This window comes from Antechinus flavipes, chromosome 2, assembly GCF_016432865.1.
Source record: "Antechinus flavipes isolate AdamAnt ecotype Samford, QLD, Australia chromosome 2, AdamAnt_v2, whole genome shotgun sequence".
NCBI classification, from domain to species: domain Eukaryota; kingdom Metazoa; phylum Chordata; class Mammalia; order Dasyuromorphia; family Dasyuridae; genus Antechinus; species Antechinus flavipes.
Genome location: NC_067399.1, coordinates 110,497,149 through 110,523,457, shown reverse-complemented (window position 1 = coordinate 110,523,457; position 26,309 = coordinate 110,497,149). Strand labels below are relative to the sequence as shown.

General features: G+C 35.0%; 1 protein-coding gene across 1 annotated transcript in view; it reads left to right on the top strand.

Moving 5' to 3' along the window:
- PUS10 (pseudouridine synthase 10) overlaps positions 1-26,309 on the top strand; it is an 83,134-nt gene that overhangs the window by 24,140 nt on the left and 32,685 nt on the right. Inside the window, exons 4-6 of the mRNA XM_051975336.1 lie at positions 10,005-10,039; positions 17,962-18,073; positions 25,601-25,662. Coding sequence (XP_051831296.1) covers positions 10,005-10,039; positions 17,962-18,073; positions 25,601-25,662 — 209 coding nt within the window. The remainder of the gene's footprint in view (positions 1-10,004; positions 10,040-17,961; positions 18,074-25,600; positions 25,663-26,309) is intronic.

Genomic DNA, 26,309 nt, shown 5'->3' with positions numbered 1-26,309 from the left:
AGCGGTTTTTGTACATATTTTTAGTATTTTGACCGCAGGATGGGAACCCCACCTGCTGTGGTAATCAGGCCAAGGTTGGGTAAGCAGACAATTTTTAGGGCATTTTTTCTAGCCCCTTCCTCACACCTGGAGGTAAGTAATATGATCCTAAAAAAGGCTGCTCAGATACCCAGGGGGCTGCCAAATCCTATTGCTGCTTCTAGTGAGAAGGCGATGATGCTATGACATGGGCCACCTGTGTACAGGGTTATGACTTCAACTTCCAATGTATTTGTGCCTGCTGATTTGTTACTTGCCTATTGCCACAAAACTCTGACATAGGTATATGTGCTAAGTACTGGGGATACAAAGAGGGATAAAAGACCTCAAGAAGTTTCCAATCTAACTGGAGTGATAATATGAAGATAGCTAAACAAGCTATCCACAGGTTTTTTGGGAGGTTTTTTGCTACTATATATCATGGGAGATTCTAGTCTTTCTCCATTGCATATGATTCTAGATTTTGGTTTTACATATGTGCTTTTTATAATATTTAACATTTAAAGAAAAAAAAATGTATTGCCATTAGGATGATTAACCCTAAGACTTATGGGCCCTTGCCATCTGCCTAGGGAACCTCTTTTATGTGTTGTTTCCCCAACTAAAATGTGAGCTTCTTAAGCATAGCTACCACTTAAAGAGCATTTTAAGGTTTGTAAAGACTTTTACATTATTACAGGAGAAATGGTTGTTAACTGCTGTGAAATGAGTCTATCATGACACAGAATTTATATAGGTTAAAAATCTCGGTTTTATTTTGTTAAGCATAAAGTTAGGAGGTTGAAAATAATCCTGAACAAAGAGTAGGATTATTAGGAGGCTTTTTTATGGGTAAAATTACATCAGAGACAGAGAATAATATTTGATAATAGAACATCCTCTTAGTCTAAAAAAGTTGAATAGATTTAAATAGAATCATAATCTACTTCCTTTAAGGAAACAAATCTAGTTAAACAGATTCTATAGGGTAAATTAAGTCAGGTTATAGATTCAACTGTACATAGAGAGTTCAGGTGGACACACATATTATCAGAGCTAGATCAGTTTTGGGGGAAGCTCCTAAGGAAATTGTGGAAGAGGGGAAGTATCAGACTGATTACCAAACTGAAGGTCTACAGAGACATTATGCTGATCTCATTGTTGTATGTCTGTGAAACCTGGACGGTGTACCAGCACCATGCTTCCATTTGAATTGGAATCACCGGGCAGGATAAGCCATCAGACATGAGGTCCTTTCTCTAAGTAAACTGCCAAGCATTTCACCTCTACTTCAGAGAGCGTGACTCAGTTGGGCTGGCCACACTGTTTGAATGCAAAATATACACTTGTCAAAAAGAGTATTTTGTGGAAAACTCAGGGCAAGTGCTCACATGGTGGTCAAAAAAAGCGATACCAGGACACTTTCAAGGACTCTCTTAAGAACTTCAGAATTGATTGTATGACTTAGGAGACACTGGCACAGAACTGCCCAGCATGGCGTGCCCTCATGAGAGAAGATACTGTGCTCTGTGAGCAAAGCAGAACTGAAGTTGCTCAGAAAAAAATGTGAGAGGCATAAAGTTAGAGAAGCCACTCCAAATGTTCATAGGGGCTATTTGTATCTGATCATGGTAGAGCTCCTGAGTTTGTATTGGTCTGATCAGCTGCAGCTGAACACACTACTAACTTGACTCCAATATGTTGATGTTATTTTGGTCCTCTTTGAGAATGAAAAACAACCAACCATTAAGAATAATGTAAATTAGTTGGTTTCCAATTCTAGTCATTATTCAGAAGACTGTATTTCATAAAAGGAGTTTGGTAGAATGCTTGCTTCCTCAACTTTGAGAACAATTTATCTTAACTCTGAATTTCTTTTTAAATATTTAATAGAATTCATCTCTAAGTCATCTGGATCAGGGAAGTTTCCTATTTGGCAGATTCCTTAAGTATAGATTTTTTTTTTTTTTAGGATGGGAAGAGTCTTAGTATGTTTATGTGTAGAAGGGAAAGATTTGATGAGTTAAAAGATAAATTAAAGATCAGAGACAGGTAATCAAGGGACAAGCTTCCAGAGGTGACTGGAAAAAATTTAGGCAAGGGCAAAAGCAGAAGAGGTTTAGCCTTGACATGAAAAAAAACATTTTCCAAAATGGAACAAAGGAAGAGAATGAGAGGTGATATTGAGGAGATTTGAGGTATAGAATTAGTGAGAAGGAGTTCAGAGTGGATGACTTGCTTTGCGGTCAAAATAAAAAGTGAGATTTTCTGAACAGGGAAGTTAATAAAAGAAGGTTTAGAATAAGTGCTGAGGGGAATGTGAGAGTTGAGGTATCAAATGATTGCTTATGGTCCAAACCAGGTTAAAGTGTAATTGAAAAATTTTACAAAATAAGTAAACATATAGTAAAACATAGGTAATATTACATTTAAAAATATGATGTGTAGGCTATATAATTTTTTATATATAAATTAGTGGCCCATCTCTATTTTACTTTTATATTACTGTGATAAGAGCATCAATTAGGAAAGACTCAAAATTTTATGATGTAGTAATGAGTTTAGTTGAAATTAGATACTATAGATTTGTGTCCATGTTGGACACTGTTGGCATAATTGTATGATCACCTCCGTCAACATTAATCAAAATGTCATTAAGAGTGGAGAAAATGTTATCCAAGACTTTGGAAAGGGATTAGTGATAACAGTAGTGGAGGTAAGGGATTTAAAGGTAGAGGACAGTGTTAAATTGAGCCCATTAGCTATAGGGCCAAGATTTCTAAGGGAAAGAAGTGAAAACAAGGTATGGGTGATGAAATAGAAAAGAACAGTGATAGGAAGCTAGAGTTAGGGCAAAAGCTTATATTTAGAAGACTGATTTCTTCAGACATGAAAAAAGAATAGGGGGGAGAAGGGGAAAGAGAATTCTTGAGAAAAAACTTGGAAAGATAATTTAAAACTTACCATTATCTGTAAATGTTTGGACATTCATGATCCAAGGACTCTGAAATTCTTTTCACCAAAACCTATTCATTTTTGATATTATTTTACTCTTCATTTCTTCCAGAAATTCTTGGCAAACCTTGTTGGTGAGGTGTATTTTTGTTTGAAGTTCTGCTTGTAGGTATTGGGTAGTTCTTCTTTTCTTCTTCTTCTTCTTTTTTTTTTTTTTTGTCTTAGATGTCTTTGGCTTCTTAATGGTTCTTATTGTAATGCCGAAGAAACTGAGCAAGACAAGAGATTAGAGACCAATTCAATAGTTTATTAAATGGAGAGAAATATTGGGACCAGTGGATCCATGGCTGATCCCAGGGCTAGACGAGACTATCATCTTAAAGAGTCTAGCTCTGAATATCAGGACAGCAAGCTTTTTATAGAATTAACAAGAACAATGACATAGTGGGGAAGACACCTAGATGGGGATAACCTAATGGTGGGGGAGATTATTGATATTCTAATGACATCTAAAATGGATAAACCTTTATCTTGTCAAACATTAAGAAAGAATGTCTATAAAACCTTTATCTCAAACATTAAGAGGGAAAGATTATAATACTAAATAGGACAATTGGAGAAACTGGGTCACGACATTAAAAAGAGAACTTTGGCACAACATTCCCCACTTTTTCTCTTGTAACTATTCAAATCTTTGAATTATCTTCCTCTAGGAGGTATTAGCACCATAATTTTGAACAACCCTATGTGAAGTAAATAGACCAATAAAAATCAAAATAAAGCTAGAACAATGCAAGGACTTATGGCAAGGTCAAGTCTCTCCCTGATAATCCCAGAGTTAATCAGCAATACACAAAGTTTCTTATTTCAATTATTTCTGACAATCAATTGTCAGATCCTCTGCAGTTGGGGAGCATATAGACAGCTGTGGTCATTTGTGCATGACTCGGCCTTGCTTACAGAGCAGCAGGGCTCAAGGCAGTTGTGCTGCCCAGTCATAGGGGCAACCCGCTCCAGGGGAGAAGGGTGAGGCTTGGAGTAGCTCCACCTGTCCCACCCAGAGGAACAGACAGGGCTGCAGAAAAGATCAGATTTCTGAGGAGATTATGCACAGTTAGACCAAGGCAGGCAAACCCCAAACTTTTAGAGGCGTGATATCAACTACAAGATCCTTTTAAGTATGCTGAAATACTAATTAAGGATCTGGGGTAACAGGAGAGGAGAAACATCAGAGAGACTGCCAGTTCCAAGATAGGTATCCAATTTCTGGTTGATTCTAAAAAATAATCCCCAAAACTGAATCTACCAGGGCAATTCCAACAGAATAAGGGATATCAAAATAAAGCACAACCAGCAAATCATAATCCAGTAAATTTAAGTAAGGAATAAAGGACTTCCAATTAAATCTGAACTAGTAAGATAGGGAGTAGGGTAGAAGTGCCTAAGAAAATACACCAGTTTCCCCAATTTCCTATTTCTTCCTCCCTTTTTTTCTTTTGGAAAGGAATTATCAATTGACAATCCTACATATAAATCATATACATATGCATATATATAACAGACTAAAAGTCCCTCAAACATAACAGCAGTAGTTACACAAGTTTAACAATTTCCATCCCAAGTCTTAAACACACAGTAATACAGTTAAAATTCTAACAAGTCAATCACTTTCCCACTCCCCCATATCAGTCCAAATTATAGCAGGAAAAAGGGGCCATGGTTCTCTCTCTTTTTTTAAAATTTAATTTAATTTTATAATAACTTTTTATTGACAGAACACATGTCAGGGTAATTTTTTTTTTTTACAACATTATCCCTTGCACTCATTTCTGTTCCGATTTTTCCCCTCCCTCCCTCCACCCCCTCCCCTAGATGGCAAGCAGTCCTATATATGTTAAATATGTTACAGTATATCCTAGATACAATATATGTTTGCAGAACTGAACAGTTCTCTTGTTGCACAGGGAGAATTGGATTCAGAAGGTAAAAATAACCTGGTTAGAAAAACAAAAATGTAAATAGTTTACATTCATTTCCCAGTGTTCTTTCTTTGAGTGTAGCTGCTTCTGTCCATCATTTATCAATTGAAACGGAGTTAGGTCTCTTTGTCAAAGAAATCCACTTCCATCAGGATACATCCTCATACAGTATCGTTGTTGAAGTGTATAATGATCTCCTGGTTCTGTTCATTTCACTTAGCATCAGTTCATGGAAGTCTCTCCAAGCCTCTTTGTATTCATCCTGCTGGTCATTTCTTACAGAACAATAATATTCCATAATATTCATATACCACAATTTACCCAACATTTTCCAATTGTTGGGCATCCATTCAATTTCCAGTTTCTAGCCACTGCAAACAGGGCTGCCACAAACATTTTGGCACATACGGGTCCCTTTCCCTTCTTTAGTATTTCTTTGGGATATAAGGGACCATGATTCTCAATAGCTGCTTCTTGCTGAAAATGGGTGAAGATGCTCAGGCCGGGACAGGGATGGGTGTATGTAGTGTGGCGTGCTGACAATCAAAGCTTGATCTAGGTCCCAGAAGCAAGTCAATATATCTGTAATTTGACCAAATCTAGAAATAAAAACAAATCTAACAAAGAAAAGTTCGAACAATCTGAGATAGAAAGACTGGTCCACAAGGACTGCTACAAGATGTGGCCTCTCATTAGTTATAAACCTTAAAAAAACTTGAAAAAACTAGACACAATATCTAGTAACTAATAGATGACCAGACTAAATACTTATTTGCTCAAGTATTTAGGATATAATGATTACAGATAACCAGATTGGAAACAGCAAGGTGTATGACATAATTGAATTAACAATTTCTTATTGACCATTGCTCTGATTATAGAAATCAGTTACAGGAAGAAAAAATGCAATGACATTAACTACAAACCCAAGAAATTTTACTTCTAGTAACAAATCCTAAACAGATATTTAACATAACCTTGCTGCTTTTAGCCAAGAACCAGGTAGCTACAACTTGATTAAAAAAAATGTCTGGAACAGTTTAGAGGGAGAGGGGAGGATAGCATTCCATGTGACTACCCTTCCCCCCACTCCACTTCCAAAGAGACAAGGCAGGGAGGGAAATCGAACTAAAGTTCACTCCAGGCTAACCAAATGCTCCAGTAGCTGAAGTATGGACTCTCCTCCTAAGCCCCAACTTGGCCAGAGTTGACGCTTTCAAAAAAGTCAGATCCCTTTTGTTATATACTTTACCTAATTAGAGACATATGACCTCTTTCAGGCAAGTTAACAGAACTTCTATAACAAGCTATTGTTCCTTTAAGATCTTATACTTTAAGAAAAGCAATTCATTTCCCAAATTTAGAATCATCTTTAAATTCCTAATCAAATGTTTTCTCCAGCTGGAGTTCAGTATTGAAATAACCAATTCCCAAATTTGATCATTGTTCTTAAATTTAACAGAGCTCTTAAATTAACAAAACAGACAAATTACAAACAATTTAACACAGACAAAAATCACACAGAACACAGAGCACAACTAGACTGTCTAATAACTTACAAGACATACAGAACACTGATCATACTTAGACTGCACAATTATAACATTCAGTAGGACACTAACATTAAAATTAAGCCAAATGGCTTAAAATCTGCAGTCTCTGTAGACAGCCCCATGAGCATGCAAAAGTGTAATTCTGAGGCATCTACAGTTAAAAGTCTGTGACGGGAGGGGCATTGCTCTAACACAGGATGACCAAATCAGGGAGACCGAGTCCCATTTTCAAATGTATACACTCCCCACTCGATGGAAGAAGTGGGAGGAAAGGCCAGAGCGAGAGTGGGGGGGAGGACCTTTTGTAGAAATGCATTGAGATGCAAAGGAAGGACCTTTGTCTCTGGAAAAGGATTTGGACAAAGAGAGTTTCCTCAAGCAAAGCATCTGCTCCAGGAAAGATTTTAGAGGCAGCGGAGTGTCTAGATTGTGGACAGGTAAAAACTTAGTTTTCCAAATCTTTGTAGCCTCCCTCATATCTCTTAAAGACTGAGCTAGACAAAAGAAAGTCTTTTATCAATCTGCAGCAATTCTTAAAGAATTGTGCCAGAGCTCCCAAGAGCCCCCAAGAGCTCCAATGATGACTGCAATCCACTTGATGACTGCAGTGTCCACCACAAGATAAGGAAAGGAAAAAAGTCTTTTACCTTGTCCAGAGTTCCAGATTTCTCAAGGACACCCCAATAGTGACAACTGCGTCCAGTTAGACACTCATCAAGAATACCCAGGTAGGGTCCCCTGCATCCAGAAGACCCTCCTCCCAGAATCTAAATTCTGGGAATCCAGAATCCAGATGCTAGCATACCAAACAAAACAAGTCTTAAGACATAACCAGATGTTACCCCAAAAGGTACCCAGATAGACTTACTCTCCTGTGGCCGAAATGGGGGTGTCTACCATCAGGCTGTTGTGGCTGGAAACTGCTCTCCTGGAAGCTCTGGAAAAAAATCCAAGAGGGCCCGACCTCTCCAGGCCAAGAATTCAGATCTGCAGCCACCCTGCCCAAGGCAGAGACCCAAAAGTCTCATCTCTAATCCTGTTTATTTTCTAATTATCTCGCTGGGGAGCTCCAAAATGTAATGCTGAAGAAACTGAGCAAGATAAGAGATTAGAGACCAATTCAATAGTTTATTAAATGGAGAGAAATACTGGGACCAATAGATCCATGGTTGATCCCAGGGCTAGACGAGACTATCATCTCAAAGAGTCTAGCCCTGAATATCAGGACAGCAAGCTTTTTATAGAATAACAAGAACAATGACATAGTGGGGGAGGCACCTAGATGGGGATAACCTAATGGTAGGGGAGATTATTGATATTCTAATGACATCTAAAATGGATAAACCTTTATCTTGTCAAACATTAAGAAGGAATGTCTATAAAACCTTTATCTCAAACATTAAGAGGGAAAGGTTATAAACTAAGGCAGAATAACTAAATAGGACAATTGGAGAAACTGGGTCACGACATTAAAAAGGGAACTTTGGCACAACATTATCATCGGTGTCTTTTTTGTTGCCTTGTTCTTCTAGTCATCTTCCTGAACTGAGTCAGGAAATGTTTTGGCCTTGTTTGGTGCTGATTTGTATTTGCAATTCTACAGTTGCTTTTTTCAGGTACTGAGTGCTGTTTCTCAGGGAACTTGGTGCAGCTTGGGCCAGGTTGTTCTGAACTTTAAACATACTTGTAAGTGTCAACTAAAATATGGCTGATAGTTGCTCTCCTCTTCTAAGCTTTATTGACTTTGGTAGGGTTTGGGCAATACAGCTGAGTACTTGGTGTTGAGAGTTATCTCATGGGAACCCTCAAGATTAGATAACATTGTGAGAAAGTTCTAGGAATTAATTTCAATTTATGCATTCATCCATCAGACTTTTAGGCCAAAATAAGTTTTACATCTTAAAGAACTGGCCAGAGATACATAGAGTACATATTGGATCTACAATGTTATCATGAGTTATGCTTATGTGTTGGATTTTGTGGGTGGTTTTTGTTTTTGGTCTAGATTTGTGATTTCATCAATGTAGGGAAATTTCAACATTGAAACTTTCTGTATTGATGTAGCTCAACAGTTCATCTCTAACTTAGAATTTAAAGTTGCCTGGGGATAACAAGCAATTATTTGCCCCATGTTCTAGAACTTAAATGTATCCTAGACAACACTTGATAAGGTCACAGATTTCATGTGGAGGGAGAATTCAGCGTTTGTTCAGATCTATTCTCTTATGTGATTAAACTGAGACCCCAAGGAAGCAAAATGACTTTTCAGTAGAGCCTAGGTCTTGCAATTCCAGATCTTAAATGTTTTCCTTGTCACCACCTTGCCTTCCCTAGTCACAGATGTCCCCTTTAATCGGTGATTAAATAGAATACCTTTCACTTAAAGTACTCAGAGGCTGTAAGGCAGGTACCAAGAATAATATGGAGTAGTAGACAAAGGGCAAATCTTGGAGCCACAAAGACAGGTTCTAACTCTGTCTCATATACTTGCTAACTATGTGACCATGAGCAAATTATTTAACCTCCCTTTGCTCTCATCTGTAAAATGGGAGTAATAACTGTCATACTTGCCTTATATTGTTATTGTGTTAAATAATAAAAGGTATGTAAAAAGTATTTACATTATTATAAATCCAAGTGATTTATGGAGCAAGAAGCAAATGAAATAGAGGATAATAAAACTATTCAGTGTTTGGCCAGTGTTTTTAATCTGTAACTAGTTGCTATCATACAATTTTTCAAGTTGTATATATATATTTGAGTTATATGTATATATGTATATGTATGCATATATATATTTGAGTTAAATGTGTTTCACTTCACTTTTATACCTACATGTGTATGTGTAGTCATAGAATGTAATCTTGCTCTATTGTGAGTAGATAGTCTATAGGAGTTTCTGTGGCCAAAAAAATTCATTATTTGCTTGTCAGTATAGTGATGAACCTGGTAATATGGTTTGTATGTATAGGAAATATATACATATATCAAATGCATATTTAGAGTCTTTTGATTGAAGTTTAAAATAGACATTTCACAGAAGTGGATAAAATTTCTCAGTTTTTCAGTATTTCTTTTAAAAATCTAACTTTTAAAAATTTGTGTTTCCAAATAAATGTTTGCCTTGTAGAAAAAGAGAATTGCTATTTATTTACTTGTGATTTGGGGTCAGACTAAGTTTGGGACTCCCATAGTAAATTGGGAAAATATATTTAAAATAATCATGTGATTTCATTGGTTCTTATGCAACATTAATGGAAAATCTGTAGGAGTGGAAGGGATACCCCCTGTTCAATTTGGGGTTCACTATGAACTAAGTGATGTTTGAATGCCTTTCTAGTATTTACTGTAAAGTCACTACTAAATTTTTAAATACTAACTCTTCTAAAAACAGTTTTATTGGAAAGTTAGGTATTCAGTGATAATGTTGAAATTTAATTTCACTGAACATTTTTCCCCCTTTTCCTTTTCTTTCTGGGTGTGACTAAACTGCCTACAGCATGCTGCATGGTTGCTGGTAAAACAGGAAATGGGGTGAGTAATTCAAGCAGGGATTTTTTACAATCTTTTAAATACAGACTACTGATTTTTTAAAAAATTACTTTTACTACATTTCTCTTTTATAGGGTGACTTCATTTATTATTAGATTAATTAAGTATAAAGAAAAATTGGTGTTTATTGGGGTTGATTGTGTTATCATTCTCTAATCAGTTCCTTTGCATAGCAGCAGAAGCACACTAATTTATTCTGATAGCTTGTTAAATCTTTGCAACTTTAACATGAATGCTGATTGATAGATTTGGTAGAATACATGCTAGGCAACCACATTATATAATATGGTTTGATGAGCTATTTTGACAAGAGAAATTTGTTTTTATCTTTTAGGAAAGTTCATGGTACATTTGTGAATGTACTAGAATAGTTCTATTATATGAGTTGTAATTAGGTTTTTTGAAAGTGGATTTAGAATAATTTCTGGAGTTTTGATTACTAATCATTAAGCATTTATTGCAATAAAATATTTGCTGATTAATAGATCTTACTACTTTTTAGAGTGAAATGAGAAGAGTTTTTCTCTAAAGGTAAAGATAAAAAGGAGATTTCAATATTTTTTATTTGATATTTATGTAATGATGAATAATTTTTGTAGTCTAAATATAAAATTTTTAAACCAATAGGGAAGCACAATATGCTTGTTCCAGATCCTAGGTACTATTTTTAAGTATAATGTATTTTGGTTGAATTTGTTGATATTTAAAAAAATAGTAATACACATTGTTTTATGTTTTCATCAGAATTATTCATATAAATTTATTCTATCTGTTTTTGTTCGCTTTTATACCAACAAAATTAGATCTAAGACAACTTTTAAAATATGTACCTGAACTATTAACAAGACTGTTATTTATCTGAGAATCCAGAAGGCAAATTTATTTTTCCATTTAAAATTTATTAAATATTTATGTTATATTAATTATCATGAAAAGAACTTAAAACCACTACAAGAAAGGCATTGATTTTCCTATCTAATTTAAATGATTTTTGGGAAATCACTCCTTTTTTCCCCCCCTTATTTTCATCTAGGAAATGATCTAGCTATTTGATAAAAGACTTTTGGTTATTATATAGCACAGTCATATTAATGGTTCATAAATAAGTACAGATCCTGATCCTTATATTGGTTCTAAGATTTTGAGAATGTTGTTTAGCTTGTTAGGTTATAAATTCATTAAAAAATATAAAGCATCTAGCTTAGTGAAATGAGCAGAACCAGGAGATCATTATATACCTCAACAATGATACTGTTTGAGGATGTATTCTGATGGAAGTGGATCTCTTCAATAAAGAGAGCCTTAATTGATCAAAGATGGACAGAAGCAGCTACACCCAGAGAAAGAACACTGGGAAATGAATATAAACTGCTTGCATTTTTGTTTTTCTTCTCGGCTTATTTATACCTTCTGAATTCAATTCTCCCTGTACAACAAGAAAACTGTCCGGTTCTGCACAAATATATTGTATCCAGGATATACTGTAACCTATTCAACATGTAAAGGACTGCTTGCCATCTGGGGGAAGGGGTGGAGGGAGGGAGGGGAAAAATCGGAACAGAAATGAATGCAAGGGATAATGCTGTAAAAAATTACCCTGGCATGCGTTCTATCAATAAAAAGATATTAAAATTTAAAAAAAAAAAAAAATAAAAAATCTTGTTATGGAGAAAAAATAAATAAATAAAGCATCTAATATGTACAAAGACCCTGTACTCAGTCCTGAGGATACAAAGACAGAAACAAAAAATAGACCTTTCCCTCAAGGGGCTTCCATTCTATTTTTAAATTTTTTCTGAATTTGCATTTGTCTGTGTTGATTTTTGTTGCTGTTCTTCAAAGAGTTTAAAATAAATATAATGGTAAAAGGTTTCAGTTCTTCTAAAAAAAACAAACTATAAAGTAGATTGGTACAGAAATGCCAAAGCTCTTCCCTGATGTCAGGAATTTCATGCAGAAATGATCTAGACACACTGCCATTAAAAGGGATTAATTAAGAAAATCTTAATGAAATTAATTGAAATCATAGACCATATTTGTTACAGTTTGGGTGATGTTTGTTTTATTTATGTGTTTTATTTATCTCATAAATGATATAACTGGAATTATTATAAGCAATATTTTGGAAAATCATTAGGACTTTGGGGGGATTAAATTTGTCTTAATTAGAGCTAAACATTATAGAAACTTTGGAGATAGGTAAGTGTACATTTTTGCTTTGTTAACATGTTATAGAAATCTTTTTTAAAAAATTTAGGATTCAATTTTCAAAACTCTATAAACCTGGAATTTTTGTTAAATATTTAGTAGTAAAGAAAAATACATCAGAAATGTGTCAACCTCTTCCCATGGTTTCTTGACATGCAAAAGAAATACATCCAGTAGCCATTTTTAAGAATTGAGACTCTTTAGAATTATTTGAAATGTTAGAAATTTTGTTGTATGACCATGGTCTTTCAGAACTATAATGAATAATCACTTGAACATTTTAAAGAATTGCTTTAATATGTACTTGACATGTTAATCCATTCCTGTTTATTAACATTCTTTTCAAAGAAACATTAAAATGTGAATAATAAAATTATCAATCTTTTTTCCAAAAATTTCCAAAAATAGAAATGTATTAAGAAACTTTTTAAAGAATCCATTTGGTGTTTCCTATTGGATTGTTAAGCCATTGCAGAGAGTCCCTGTAATGTTTTGAGTCTTAATGTTATATGTACTAGCAGGATCTCAGCAGAGGATCATTATTTCATTGAACTTTGAATAAACAAGGAAATTTAGTTGGTTGTCCATTCCACTTAATTAATATATTAATACATATATCCAGTACAGGCATTGAGAATGGTCAGTGAACTATATCTAGAATTAAACAAACAGAAAATAGCAGGCTCAGTTGCATTTGGGAAACTACTCAATGGTGAGCTATTCTCTGACACACACAAAAATTTCCATTTTAAAAACTTCATTGTTCTAATGCTATATGATTGTAAATCTTGGAATACTACAGTCTCCAAAGATTCAAATTTGTGTGTCCAAAAGATAGAGAAACATAACGGGCAGGAACATACTGTTGGATATTCTTAAGATGATCTGTGGAGTAGTTATCATGTAAGACATAGGTGCTATCAGAAAAATGTACTTTTGGAAAAATGGTTTTCCTAAAGCACAAGTCTGACCATGTCTCTCTCCTCTTCTATAAGCCCCAAGAGTTTCCTTTTGCCTCTTAAATACAAACTCTTCTGTTTGGTGTTTAAAGCTCTTCACAAACTGTTTCATACCTTTACAATTTTATTACATATTACTCTCCTTCATGCACTCTGTAGTCTAACCAAACTATTTTAATATTTTTAATACAGAATTCTTTATGCCTTTGCATAGGCTTTCCCTAATGGATTTATCTACTTATTCCAAAACTCCTCTCCAAGTGTTGCTATCTGTATAGAACGTCTTTCTTGATTTCCCCCCACTTCCTAGTGATCCCCTGAAATGATCTTATCTTGGCACTTTGTTCTGCATGTGTCATGTATATCTTTTACTTCTCTTGATAGATATAAGCAATAAGTGATTGATTTTTTTTTTTGTCCTTGTAGCCCAGCCATCTTGTACAGTTACTACCAGTGGGTAACTCTTAATAATTTGCTTATTGATTGATTCCTTGCAATTCCCTCTAGTGGATATTCATTCTGCTCCTTTTTTTTTTTTTTTTTTTTTTTTGACTTTCACACCCAGCTGGAGGCTAGGGCTTACATTTATTCCTCTTCCTTCTCTTCTAGACTAATCCTTTATTTTATCTAGATTAATCATTTCACCATGACTTTTCTTCTTTTGAAATTCATGCCATTTGTTTATTTCTTTCCTCATTTCTGTTTTTTTCATCTACCACCTTCAATTCTATTTTCTAGCATTTTCAGCCTGACTCATCTTTCTACTCTGTCCTCCTTCATTATTCTTTGGCACTTGAATATTCATGTGGACAAACCCCAAGGCTGAAAAATTCCTTGACTTCAATCCTGGTATCGCATTTTAGCCATTTGTTATACCCTTCACTTTTGTAATTCTATCACCCCTGATATTTAGTATTTCACTCCCTAGCCATAATTGTCTTTCCTTTCACCTGTCCCTTCCACTCATATTTTGTCTGTATTGTGATCTTTGCTCCCTTAATCAATCCCTATTCTCCTGGTCTGTCTCCTCTTTTGCCTCCATGTTTAATATGAGGTCATCTTCTTATATCTTGCATTATTTCAATAGCTCCCATTCTAATAATCCGTAATTTACTTTATTTCTATCCTTTGACTCCTTATCTATAGGTTACTTCTCTCTGCTTTGTCTTACCCTGTTCCAAGGCTGCTGAGAGTAACTGGAGAAAGTAATGAAATTGAATTTTTTTCACTTGTTAGAAATTTATGATACATGAGCTGAAATAGATCCTTACTACTGCTCAATAGTATTTGTATTCTGTCTTTATCATTCCCTCTCTTGTTATCCACACTAACTATTCTAAACAACTTGGTCTCTTTGTATATTTGCAGTTAAGCAACTGGTAATGGTGCAGTGGATATAGTGCTAGACCAGGAGGACTCAGAAATACCAGAATTCAAATCCATCACCAGCTGTGTGACTTTGGGCAAGGCACTTTACTTCTGCTTTCCTCAGTTTCCTTATCTATAAAATGTTGAAAATAATAGTACCAATCTCCTAGGTTGTTATGAGGCTCAAGTAAAATAATTGCAATGTGCTTAGCATAGTACCTGGTACATAGTAAGTGCTATATAAATGTTTTTTTTTTTTTAATTATAACTTTTTATTGACAGAACCCATGCTTAGATAATTTTTTACAACATTATCCCCTGCACTCACTTCTGTTGCAACTTTTCCCCTCCCTCCTTCCACCCCCTCCCCAGATAGCAAGCAGTCCTATACATGTTAAATATGTCACAGTATATCCTAGATACAATATATATGTACAGAGCCAAACAGTTCTCTTGTTGCACAGGAAGAATTGGATTCAGAAGGTAAAAATAACCCAGGAAGAAAAACAAAAATGCAAACAGTTTACATTCATTTCCCAGTGTTCTTTCTCTGGGTGTAGCTGCTTCTGTCCACCACTGATCAATTGAAATTGAGTTAGATTTTCTCTTTGTCGAAGAAATCCGCTTCTATCAGAATACATCCTCATACAGTATTGTGGTTGATGTATATTTAAATCTCCTGGTTCTGCTCATTTCACTTAGCATCAGTTCATGTAAGTCTCTCCAAGCCTCTCTGTATTCCTCCTGCTGGTCATTTCTTACAGAACAATAATATTTCATAACATTCATATATCACAATTTATCCACATTGTGAGATATTTACCCAAATTGTACCACAATTTACCCACTCCAATTGATGGGCATCCATTCATTTTCCAGTTTCTAGCCACTTCAAACAGGGCTGCCACAAACATTTTGGCACATACAGGTCTTTCCCTTCTTTAGTATTTCTTTGGGGTATAAGCCCAGTAGTAAGTGCTATATAAATGTAAGTTATTATCATTTTTAGTATTTTTTATTATTAGTTATTTCTGTACCTTACCCACCTCCACATATTCTCTGATCCAGCCTTGCTGGCTGCATAGCAACTTAGAAAAACAAAATGAACATTCTCTGTATTGCATTTTTAATTATTTTGGTAAACATTTCCCAATTAAACTTTAATCTAAATAGCCCCACGAGTATGACACAGTTCTATATTTTCCTGACTTTACTGAGCTGCTAAGTGCCTTCCTTCACAAAATTGTATTAATTTTATAATCATTCTGTATACATACATGTTGTATAAATGTAAGCTTCTTGAAAATAGGAAAATGTTTCATTTTTTCTCTTGTATTCCCCAGTCCTTAATAAATGCTCTTTAATTGATTATAGTTTTAAAGACTGTCAACTGGCCACTTCGTCTGAACAGATTTGTTTCCTTTTGGCTGAAGAAGTTACTCCCACTTTCTGATTCTTCTTGTACATGTTACTCCTTCTGGTTCTTTTACTCTTTTATGATCATTTTAACTCCTTGATGTGGGTATTTCCCATAATGTGTCAACTTCATGGCCTTACTCAGATTAAAGTGTAATTGGGAAATGTTTACCAAAATAAATCAAATACATTACAACATAAGATAGTGTTTGCATTTGTGTGACTTTGGGCAAGACCCTTCACCTCTGCTTTTGTGGTTTTCTGCATCAGTATGTAACCAGCCGGGATCCTTTTCTATTGTGATTGACAGCACTGATAGAGAAAGTGGCATCTGAGCCTCCTTTCTATTGAAAGAAATAGGGATTCTCAGAATCTCTCTTTGTTTCTCTTGATTCTTTCTGTATTCTTTCCCTAAACAATCTCCTTTATTCCCATGATTTTAACAGTAATTACTTAAACAAATTTTTAATCTTTAGCTTCCTCTTCTGAACTCTAGGGCAACATCTTTAACTTTCTACAGTACATTTTAACCTAATATAACTTAATATAAGCACCATCAACTCATTTCCAAAATCGAATGTTTTATCTTTATTTTTAAACTGGTTATTCCTCATCATGGCCTCACTATTTCTAACTGTGGAATCACCTCTCAGGTTCTTAAAAATTAAGCTTTGGGCTTGTCTTTAGCTTTTTATCCTTCCAGTTACCAAATCCTGCCAGTTCTTCATTTGGCAATTATCTCTTCTCTTTATTCCTACTTTCACCACTTTACAAATGCCTTAAATTGCCTTCTACCTTGACTATTATTATATCCTCCTAATATCTCCCATTTGATTCATCCTTTATTCTACCTAGTTTCTGGAATCTTCCTTATGCATAGATCTAATTGAATCATACTCCTTAAAAATATTCAGTTCCTTATTGCTTGTCTGTATATTTCATATCCCTTTGATTAGCATTCAGGGGAATCTGTAATCTGTTGCCATGCCACCTTTTTAGCCTTCTAATATTCCCCACCATGCATCTTACAATGTAGCCAAGTCATACTGTTTTTTAGCAAATGACCTATAACTTCTCTTTTCTGTGTCTTTATTTGTACTGGTCTCGGTACCCTACAGTGTCCTTTCTCATACCCTTCACCTGCTCGATTTAACCCTATCTTTTAAAGCCTACATCACATGACAATTTCTTGATGAAGACTTCTCTGATGTTACTTCCTGTCTGTTCCAAAGGCTTTCTTCCCTGTGCTTTACACGATGTTTTCTGACAGATAGTAGGGACTTAATTGATTTTTTCTCAATTTATGTTGAATAGTTAAAACCTTAACATACTTATTGTAGATTTTCAGAACCCATGAATTGGTTATCCAGTTTTCTTCTAATATTGCATTGGTTTACTTATCAAAATTATATTAACACTTCTTACTTTATTCCTTCAAGGATATGTTATTTTGTCAATATGGGTATTTTCTGGTAACACAGATAGAATCCCTTTATAATCTGGTAGATAAACTTTGAGAGTTGCTGTGACCAAATACTTGATTACCTTTTAAACAACCTGGTTATGAACCTCTCCAAATTCAATTCAGTTGCTTCTTATATGGCATTACACAGTTCATCTTGGTCTCATATTCAAAGCTTTTAAAGCTTGTTAGGACCTGCTGTGATGAGACATCAGAGTTGGAGTGTAACAATGAATTCTTTTCATTTCATGTCTCTACAACATGAACTTTTCCAGGACTTTCTGTTCTGTAAACATTAGAATCCACCTGGCCATAAGCAAATATGCTAATTTTAATTCAGAAAAAAACTCAGCTTGCTAGTGAAAATATTTTACTTACTCTATAACCACTTAATAACTATTTTTTTTTCTTTTGTAGTTTCTTGTTTCTGGTCTTTAATAGGAAAAAATAAGAACTTACCCTGCTGATTTTTTTTTTTAAATGATGTTTAGGAAACAGGGTCTATCACTGGGAAGAGATGATATTGTTCAACTTAAAGAAGCCTACAAATGGATTTCTCATCCCTTGTTCTCAGAGGAGCTGGGTGTTCCTGTTGATGGAAAGGTATTAACTAATTAAGTAATAATAGAGTTCATTTTTTCCATGCGGTTTTTAAGTTGTGTAACATCAATGAGTTCCTCATAGTTAAAGTATTCTTTTCTCTAAACAGTCCCTTGGATAAACATAAAGCTTTTTTAATTTCCTGATTTTATTCAATTCTTTTTCATGGGTTTGTATGAACCTGCCCTTAATGGAATTCTTTAGCATGTTTCTTGTACAACTGGCAGAAATAATTTAAAGGGAGCATTAAATATAGAATCAGGAGCTTCACTAATATTCTCCATGTGTGACTGTGGGAAAGTCTCTTTATGTTTGTTTTCCTCATCCACAAAATGAAGGTATCAGACCACATGATGCCTAATGATCTCTGTTGAACCTATATTAGATACTCTACCCCTGCTGCTCTCTTTCCTTTCCAAGGCAGGTCTTTAAGCCTCCATCTACTTCTGCTGGCACGATGCTTTCAGTACAGGGCTGGGTAGGAAGCCTAGTGTCCTCCACTCTGCCCACGTGGAAAGTCCCAGCTTTCATTGGCAATGGCATCGTAGTGGCCCGGGTGGTATTGGAAGGCTTTTGGATGTCGTGTTTGGCAGAGCACTGGCCAGATCCAGTGTCAGGTATGTGATCTTTGCTGGCCCGCCTCATGACCTGCCCACAGCAAGAATCTCACTGTTGTAACTCTGGCACCTTGCTGGGGCCATGTGGACATAGAAGGGGAGGAACCAGAAGCTCAACTAGTACTGACTAGAAGAAAAGTTTTCCCTCTCATCTCCACAGATCCCTGAGTATGTGATTGATAATGACATCATCAAAGATTTCTACCTTGGTGGCTAAGGTTCAGAAAGAGGAGTCAGGGGTCTTCTCTGTGTGTAGGTTGAACAGCTGCAGCCCATCTTCTGGTAGGTGGAGGTTTGCTGTGCTGCATTTGTTCCCTTAGGTAACTCAGAGAGCACAGAGCACTCTGGGGTCCAATAGTCTGCTTCTGTTCCTCCTCTGAAAAGTCCTGAGTGTCCAACCAAGTGTGTGACTCTGGAAGGAAGTAAAAATGAGAGATGACTCCCTCAGATAAGAAGGGCACTCTTCCTGCTATCTTTTCAAAGGATGAAGCTACAGGTGACTCCAGTTAATCTTGATATTTTTTGGTTTTCTTTAATTTTTTTTTAACCCCTTGGATGATTGACCCAAGTGGGGAACTGCACATCTACTTCCTGGTATTTGCTCCTGCTACTTATAGATGGATATGATGTTCTCTAGACCTCACCCATGGATAATAGAGCTGCAGAGATGTTGCCCAAGAGCTCCACAGAGATCTGTGCTAGTTTTTTGCATATGCTAGAACTAATAATCCTCTTTGGTTGTAGGACTGAAATTTTACTCTATCAGGTGTCAAATGCAGAGTTCTCCAGTGTGTTATATATTCCCTCTCTCTCCCCAGTCTTGAAAACAAGATCTCCAAGATTCTTTCTAGTCTTCCCTGGGAACTGATAGCTATTATCATCTCTGTGGTCTTCAGAAGAGCAGGGCATAAATAATTTCATTGCTGGCTCTTATGTCTACATTAGCCTATTCTTTTCTTCCTAATCCACAATCCAGCAAACACAGTCTTATATCTGGCAGTGGCATTGACTCCATGCTGCTTGTGTATCTCACACATATGTCAGATTTTTAGGGATTTTAGAAAATGTGTCTTGCTAAAAACAAAACAAAAATCTCCACTATATTATGCACATGTAAAAATTAAAAAATATTTTTTCTGGATCAAATCAAATGTTTAGCAACACCCTATTGTAGTTAGTTGTCAGTTAGTGTAATGGGCTGAAACTCAGTTGATGCACTGAGACCTGAGCATTTAAAGCTAATTAGTAATTGAACAATACTCTATTAGTATATGTTTGGAGAAAGAATGGCCCCGCCCACTACTCTGTGCAAGCTTGATCTGTTGTACAGGAGATTGGGTGGAAGATTGAGAGGGTGGAGTGAGAGAGCCAGAGTCACTGCTGGTTGGATTCGTGTTGCAATTGCTCTCACTTCATATCGCCATTCTGTTCATGTCCACAAAGAATAAAGATCAAGGACTTTTGCTTATCCTGACTCCAGCTGATTCTAAAGTATCCAGGGTGCTAACGTGGTCTTCACAAGTTAGCATTCATTGTCATTGTCTGATATGTGAAACATAGGACAAGGAAGTGCAGTAGAACTTGGAGAAGGATGACAACAATTTTTGTATGCTAGCATTTATATAGTGTTTTAAGGTTTGCAAAGCACTTTACAAATATGATCTCATTTTATCCTCACAACAGCTTTCATTTTTACCAATGAGGCAACTTGGTAGACAGGGTAAGCTGCTTACCCAGGGTCATGTAGTTAATCAGTGAACAAGACTGAATTTGAACTTATGTCATCTTAATTTCAGATGCTGTTCTCTATGCATTGTGCTATCTAGTTGCCTTAGAATAGCTAATGTTAGAAAAAGTTGCAAAAGTTTACTCTTTTTTTCATCCATCTTTTAAGGACTGTATGATTGGTGATCTGATTTATGATATATCTATGTGTGCAATTATAAGTAATAGTATAATGATCCTATAGCGAAATAACTTTTAAGCTAACTTTTGTATAGAGCAGGAGGTCGTAATATTTTAGACCCCTTGGGTAGTCTGGTAAAAGCATGTGGGATGCCTTCTCAGAATAGTATTTCAAAATGCATAATACAAAATATGTGATATTATAAAAGAAACCAATTATAGTAAAATATAGTTATCAAAATATTTTTTAAAAGTTCACTGTTTTAAAGTTTATAGACAACTGCAGTTTAAGAACCACCCTTGTTGAACACTGACACTTAGGCTAGTTGTAAATCTACACAGTTGGGCAGAATAGTAAGAGATCTTGAGTTCTCTACTTCAAGAAATAACATGTGAGAAACTAGCTGGTTTTATTACTTGTTAATACTGCCTAGCCATATCACCCTTTCAGAAGTGAATTTTGTCCCATTGCCTTTATTATTCAAACTTCTTGAACTTTTAAATGCATTATTAACATTTCATAACAAGCACTCTGCTATAATATACTTAGGTTCTTATTTAAACTCTTACCATTTTTTTTCCTCTAAGTTTAATACCTCTGTTTTTAGAGTTTAGAACCAAAGCAGTAACACATTCAGTCAGTAAAAAGAATCCTACCTAACTTAAAAGAGTAGTACATTTAATTTTGTAGGTCCAATGCATTCATTAACAGTAGCAAGAATGTTAATAGGTGAAAAAAAGCTTAGGTTAAATTATTTTTTGTATATACTGTTGTCATTTTTCCTTCACATTTTACTAATCTAAACAGTTAGAATTTTCAACATGACTCACTGCCTATTTAATAAATACCTATTGATTGAATCAATCTCTGTAGTCATATTACTTACTGTGTTCAAAGATTAGAAAAGATTTATTATAATCTAATATCCCTTCTCTGAGTGAGGTATCAGAGTAGGACTATAGTGGAAAATTACGTAGTTTAACTAATTATAATTCCACCACATTGTAACTGAAGACTGATTATTGTATAAATGAAGAAGTAAGTGAACATGATAACTCATATTTATATATATATATTTTTAAATAATGTATTAAAGTCCTATGAATGAGGTAGTATAAGTATTATCACAATTTTCAACATGAGGACACTGAAATACCTAGATTTTCCCAGAATTACTGGTGCTAGGATTGGAAGTCTGACTGAAAACTTGTACTCCAGTATGAAAGTAGCAAAGTGGTGGAAAATTGGCTTCTGGAGTCAGAGTCTGATCCTGTTTTGTCTCTAACACAAAATACTTAAATCATACAATTTCTCTATGTTCCAAGGAACTCTAGGACTGTAAGGTATACATAAGTTGCCAGTCTGCCTCAGCTGAAGGAGTTCCATACAAGAATATCTTAAATGATTAAAATGGTTAAAAATCGGTTTTGATGCACTAATAACTTTACCTATTGAAGTGAGAACAAAAGTTATTTTAAAAAAGATATAAGAAAAACAAAATTACTTACGTATTCACACAGATTATTTCTTTTGATATAAGGAATATTTTATGATTTTGGTTTTGTTGTTGTTATTATTGTTAACAGGTAGGAGGGAGATATCACGGTCATTGATCTAATAGAAGAATTACTATTGAAACTTCAGAAGTTCCTTTTTTGTAGTCTTACAATCCAGTAATGAACATAAAGGATGCAAAAATTATTTAACAATTAATTGTGGGTAAAGTCAAAAATAGCAGAATAGCAGGAAATAATTCAGCCAAGCTCCCATCTATTACTCCTCCAAATAGATAAAAAAATACATGAGACCAAATCTCAGTGGGAAAATCCAAGAACTCATTTAGTCCTTTGCTGGACCAGGTTGGTATAGTGGAAGGTAGAGAAGTCTGCAGATGAGTCAGGACATGAGCATCTGTCCTATGGAGAGGCTGTAGTTCAGGCATAAGGAGTTTCCAGATTCTTACTGTGGCGTAACAATAAGGATGGATACAAATTGGCAGCTTTGTTGCCTGGTACCTGGTAGATCCAGGCTGGATTATGAAGAAGACCTATCCATCAGGGTAAGGATGCCCTGGGCAGTGTACTGAGACAAGAGGGAGTGCAGCAAGCAGCAGTGGTGTAGCTCAAACCCTTATGGTTTCCAGCATCTAGCCTAGCCTACAGAAGAAGAACCAGAACAAGAATCCCAGACCAAAGGGAAACTTAATAGTTCTGTCACTGAATCAATAGAACTGCCTAGCTGGCTGATGGAGACCTGTGAATGACCTAATTGCCATTCATACTCAAACGTAGATCAGGAACTCAGAGCTCATACCAGAAGAAGAGCAATCAGATTTGCCTGGATCAGACCACTTTGGAAAGCAACTATGCTCATCACTAACCACCAGCACAATCAGATCACTTTGGGAACATTGGAGGCTTACCACTCCCCAGCCTACTTCAGCAAGCAAAGACTCAGAAAAACAGCTTGAGCAAAAACTTGATTAGAATTCCTGAAAGAGTTGAAGCAAGAGTCTAAAAATGTTTTCATAAATGAAATGAGATCACTTGAGAAAAAAATTGGAAAAGAAATGAGATATAGAAGAAAGAATTGGAAAATGAATTATCATAGCTTAGCCCAAGAGATTAAAAAAAAAATTTTACCCAAGCAACAAACTTCCATTTTAGGATCAAATAGAAGCTAGTGATGTCATGAGGCAACAAAAAATATTGGAACAAAGTCAAAAGGCTTGGGGGGAAAAAAAGAAGAAAATTGAAATGTTTCATAGGAAAAACAATTAACCTGGAATATTGATCAAGATGAAATAATTAAAGAATCACAGGCCTACCTTAAAACTACAAAGAGCTTAGACATCCTTTTTCAAGATGTCATAAAAATACCCCGATCTCTTAGAACCAAGGGACAAAGTGGAAATATAGAAAAATCCATCGGCCACTTCCCAAAACAGACCCCCAAATTAAAACTCCCAGAACATAATAGCTAAACTCCTGAGCCTCCAGATCAAAAAAAAAAAAAAATGCAGCCTAAAAGAAAGAATTCATTTACTGAGAAGCCACAATCATAATCACACAGAGTTTAGCAGTAACTACTATAAAGAATTTGGAAGGCATTATTTCAGAAGGCAAAAGGATATGGGCTTAGAGCTAAGAATAACTTAGTAAAACTGAGTATAATTATACAGGGTCAGGGCAGTGGGAAATACACTCATTAAAGAAAGAAAAGACTTCTAAATATTCCCAATCTTTAGGGCTTATATCCCAAAGAAATACTAAAGAAGGGAAAGGGACCTGTATGTGCCAAAATGTTTGTGGCAGCCCTGTTTGTAGTGGTTAGAAACTGGAAATTGAATGGATGCCCATCAATTGGAGAATGGCTGGGTAAATTGTGGTATATGAATGTTATGGAATATTATTGCTTTGTAAGAAATGACCAGCAGGATAAATACAGAGAGGCTTGGAGAAACTTCCATGCTAAGTGAATGAGCAGAACCAGGAGATCATTATACACTTCAACAACGATATTGTATGAGGATGTATTCTGATGGAAGTGGATTTCTATGACAAAGAGACCTAACTGAGTTTCAATGGATAAATGATGGACAGAAGCAGCTATATCCAAAGAAAGAACCCTGGGAAATGAATGTGAACTATTTGCATTTTTGTTTTACTTCCCGGGTTATTTTTACCTTCTGAATTCAATTCTCCCTGTGCAACAAGAGAACTGTTCGGCTCTGCAAACATATATTGTATCTAGGGTATACTGCAACATATTTAACATATATAGGACTGCTTGCCATCTAGGGGAGGGGGTGAAGGGAGGGAGGGGAAAAATCGGAATAGAAGTGAGTGCAAGGGATAATGTTGTAAAAAAATTACCCTGGCATGGATTCTGTCAATAAAAAGTTATTATAAAATTTAAAAAAATTTTTTAAAAATGGAGCAGAACTAAAGAAAAACAAAATGGTAATCATAAATAAAAATGATATAGAACTAAATAAGGATAAACTGCTACATTCTAATATGTGAAGAGGATACAGTATCCCCTTGGAGCCTTCGTAGAGGTCATAGAAAGGATCTGTAGACAAAATTTAAAGAATGGAGAATAGGGAAGGGGAATACACTGGGGAGAGGGAAGGAAAAGTTAGGAAAAATATTCTCATGTAGTTAAGCCCTGAAAGTAGAATCTATTCAGAGAAAAGGGTGTGATGAATTGATACTTTAACTTAACTCTCAACTTCTTGAGAATCTCAACTTGTTAAAGTAATAATATAATGTTACAATAGCATTTATGTAAAATCTGTTATGTGCTAGTCAATGTACTAAATTCTTTACAAATATTATCGTATTTGATTCTCATTATACCTACATGGGAGGTACTATTATTACCCCCATTTTACAATTGAGGAAACTGAATCAAATAAAATTTAAATTGCTTGCCAGGAATACATAGTAGTAAGTGTCTGAGTCCACATTTGAACTCATGTCTTCTGAATTCTTGGTCAGCAATATTGTGCCAACTAACTTCCTTAAAACAAGGAAGAATATGCTTGCTCAGATTTCTCTTTCTCTTCTCTTCTGTTCTCTCCCCCTCCTGTCTCATACATACATAGAGTTAGCTACTAGATTATAGCATTGTGTTAGATAATCATAAATTTAAGATTGAAAGGGACAAACCTTAAAGACTGACTTTCATTGTATTATTCCCTTAAATTCCCATCCCATTTTCACATATATCTCATATATATGTACAACAAAAACAGTTATATAATACAAACCCTGGTCTTTAATTTTAACAGAGTGCACTGGTCTCTCTTAAGTTTTAACAATATATTTTTTTAAAGCAGTGTCTTATAAAACTAGCCTCTGAGCAAACTGATTGTAGTAACATTTTCAGTTTTCTTTTTTACAATTTTTGTGAACAATCTTTGAAAGTTTTAATTTATATTTTCATTCATAAATTGTGAGATGTTTCCCTTTGCTAATTTCAAAACTATTTTTTGTGATTTAGAGCTTGTTTGAAGTAAGTGTGATCTTTGCTCACCCTGAAACAGATGAGGATTGCCACTTCCTGTAAGTTGCTTTTGTAAACATGATAGTAATCTTTATAACTGCATAACAATGTTCATATTCTTTAGTTTTCATGAAGATAAATTTAATGGTTTATTTTTCTCCTTCTCCTGCACGTCTTTAATTTTAATTCAAGCATTAAATCAGTTCATATCCTAATTTCATAGGTAATAATTGTTTATGATTTTCTTAGAAGATATTTTTTGGCCACCAACCTCCAATTGTGGATTTTATTTTATATAATATAAAATAACTGCTAAGGTCCTTTTCAAATTTAAAATCATATGGTCTTATTATATTTACCAAGGACCTTTTAGCTCAAAGATTTTCTTATTTGGTTTTCTTAAAATAGTTCATACCACCAGAATGATAAATCTGAAATTCATAAAAGATAAATGATTTTGTTAGAAACTATTTCTAATCTAGTACTATTTCTCTGGGCCCAATATGTGATCTTTATAGTGCCAAGAACTTTGCTAAACACTGGGGATATGAAGAAGGGCAAAAAGAAACTCCTCTAATAGAACTCACAGTCTAATGGAAGAGACAAGATACAAACAACCATGTACAAATAAGATATATATGTATATAGGATAAATTGGAAATAATCAACAAAAAGAAGACATTACTATTAAAGGGGGTTGGGAAAG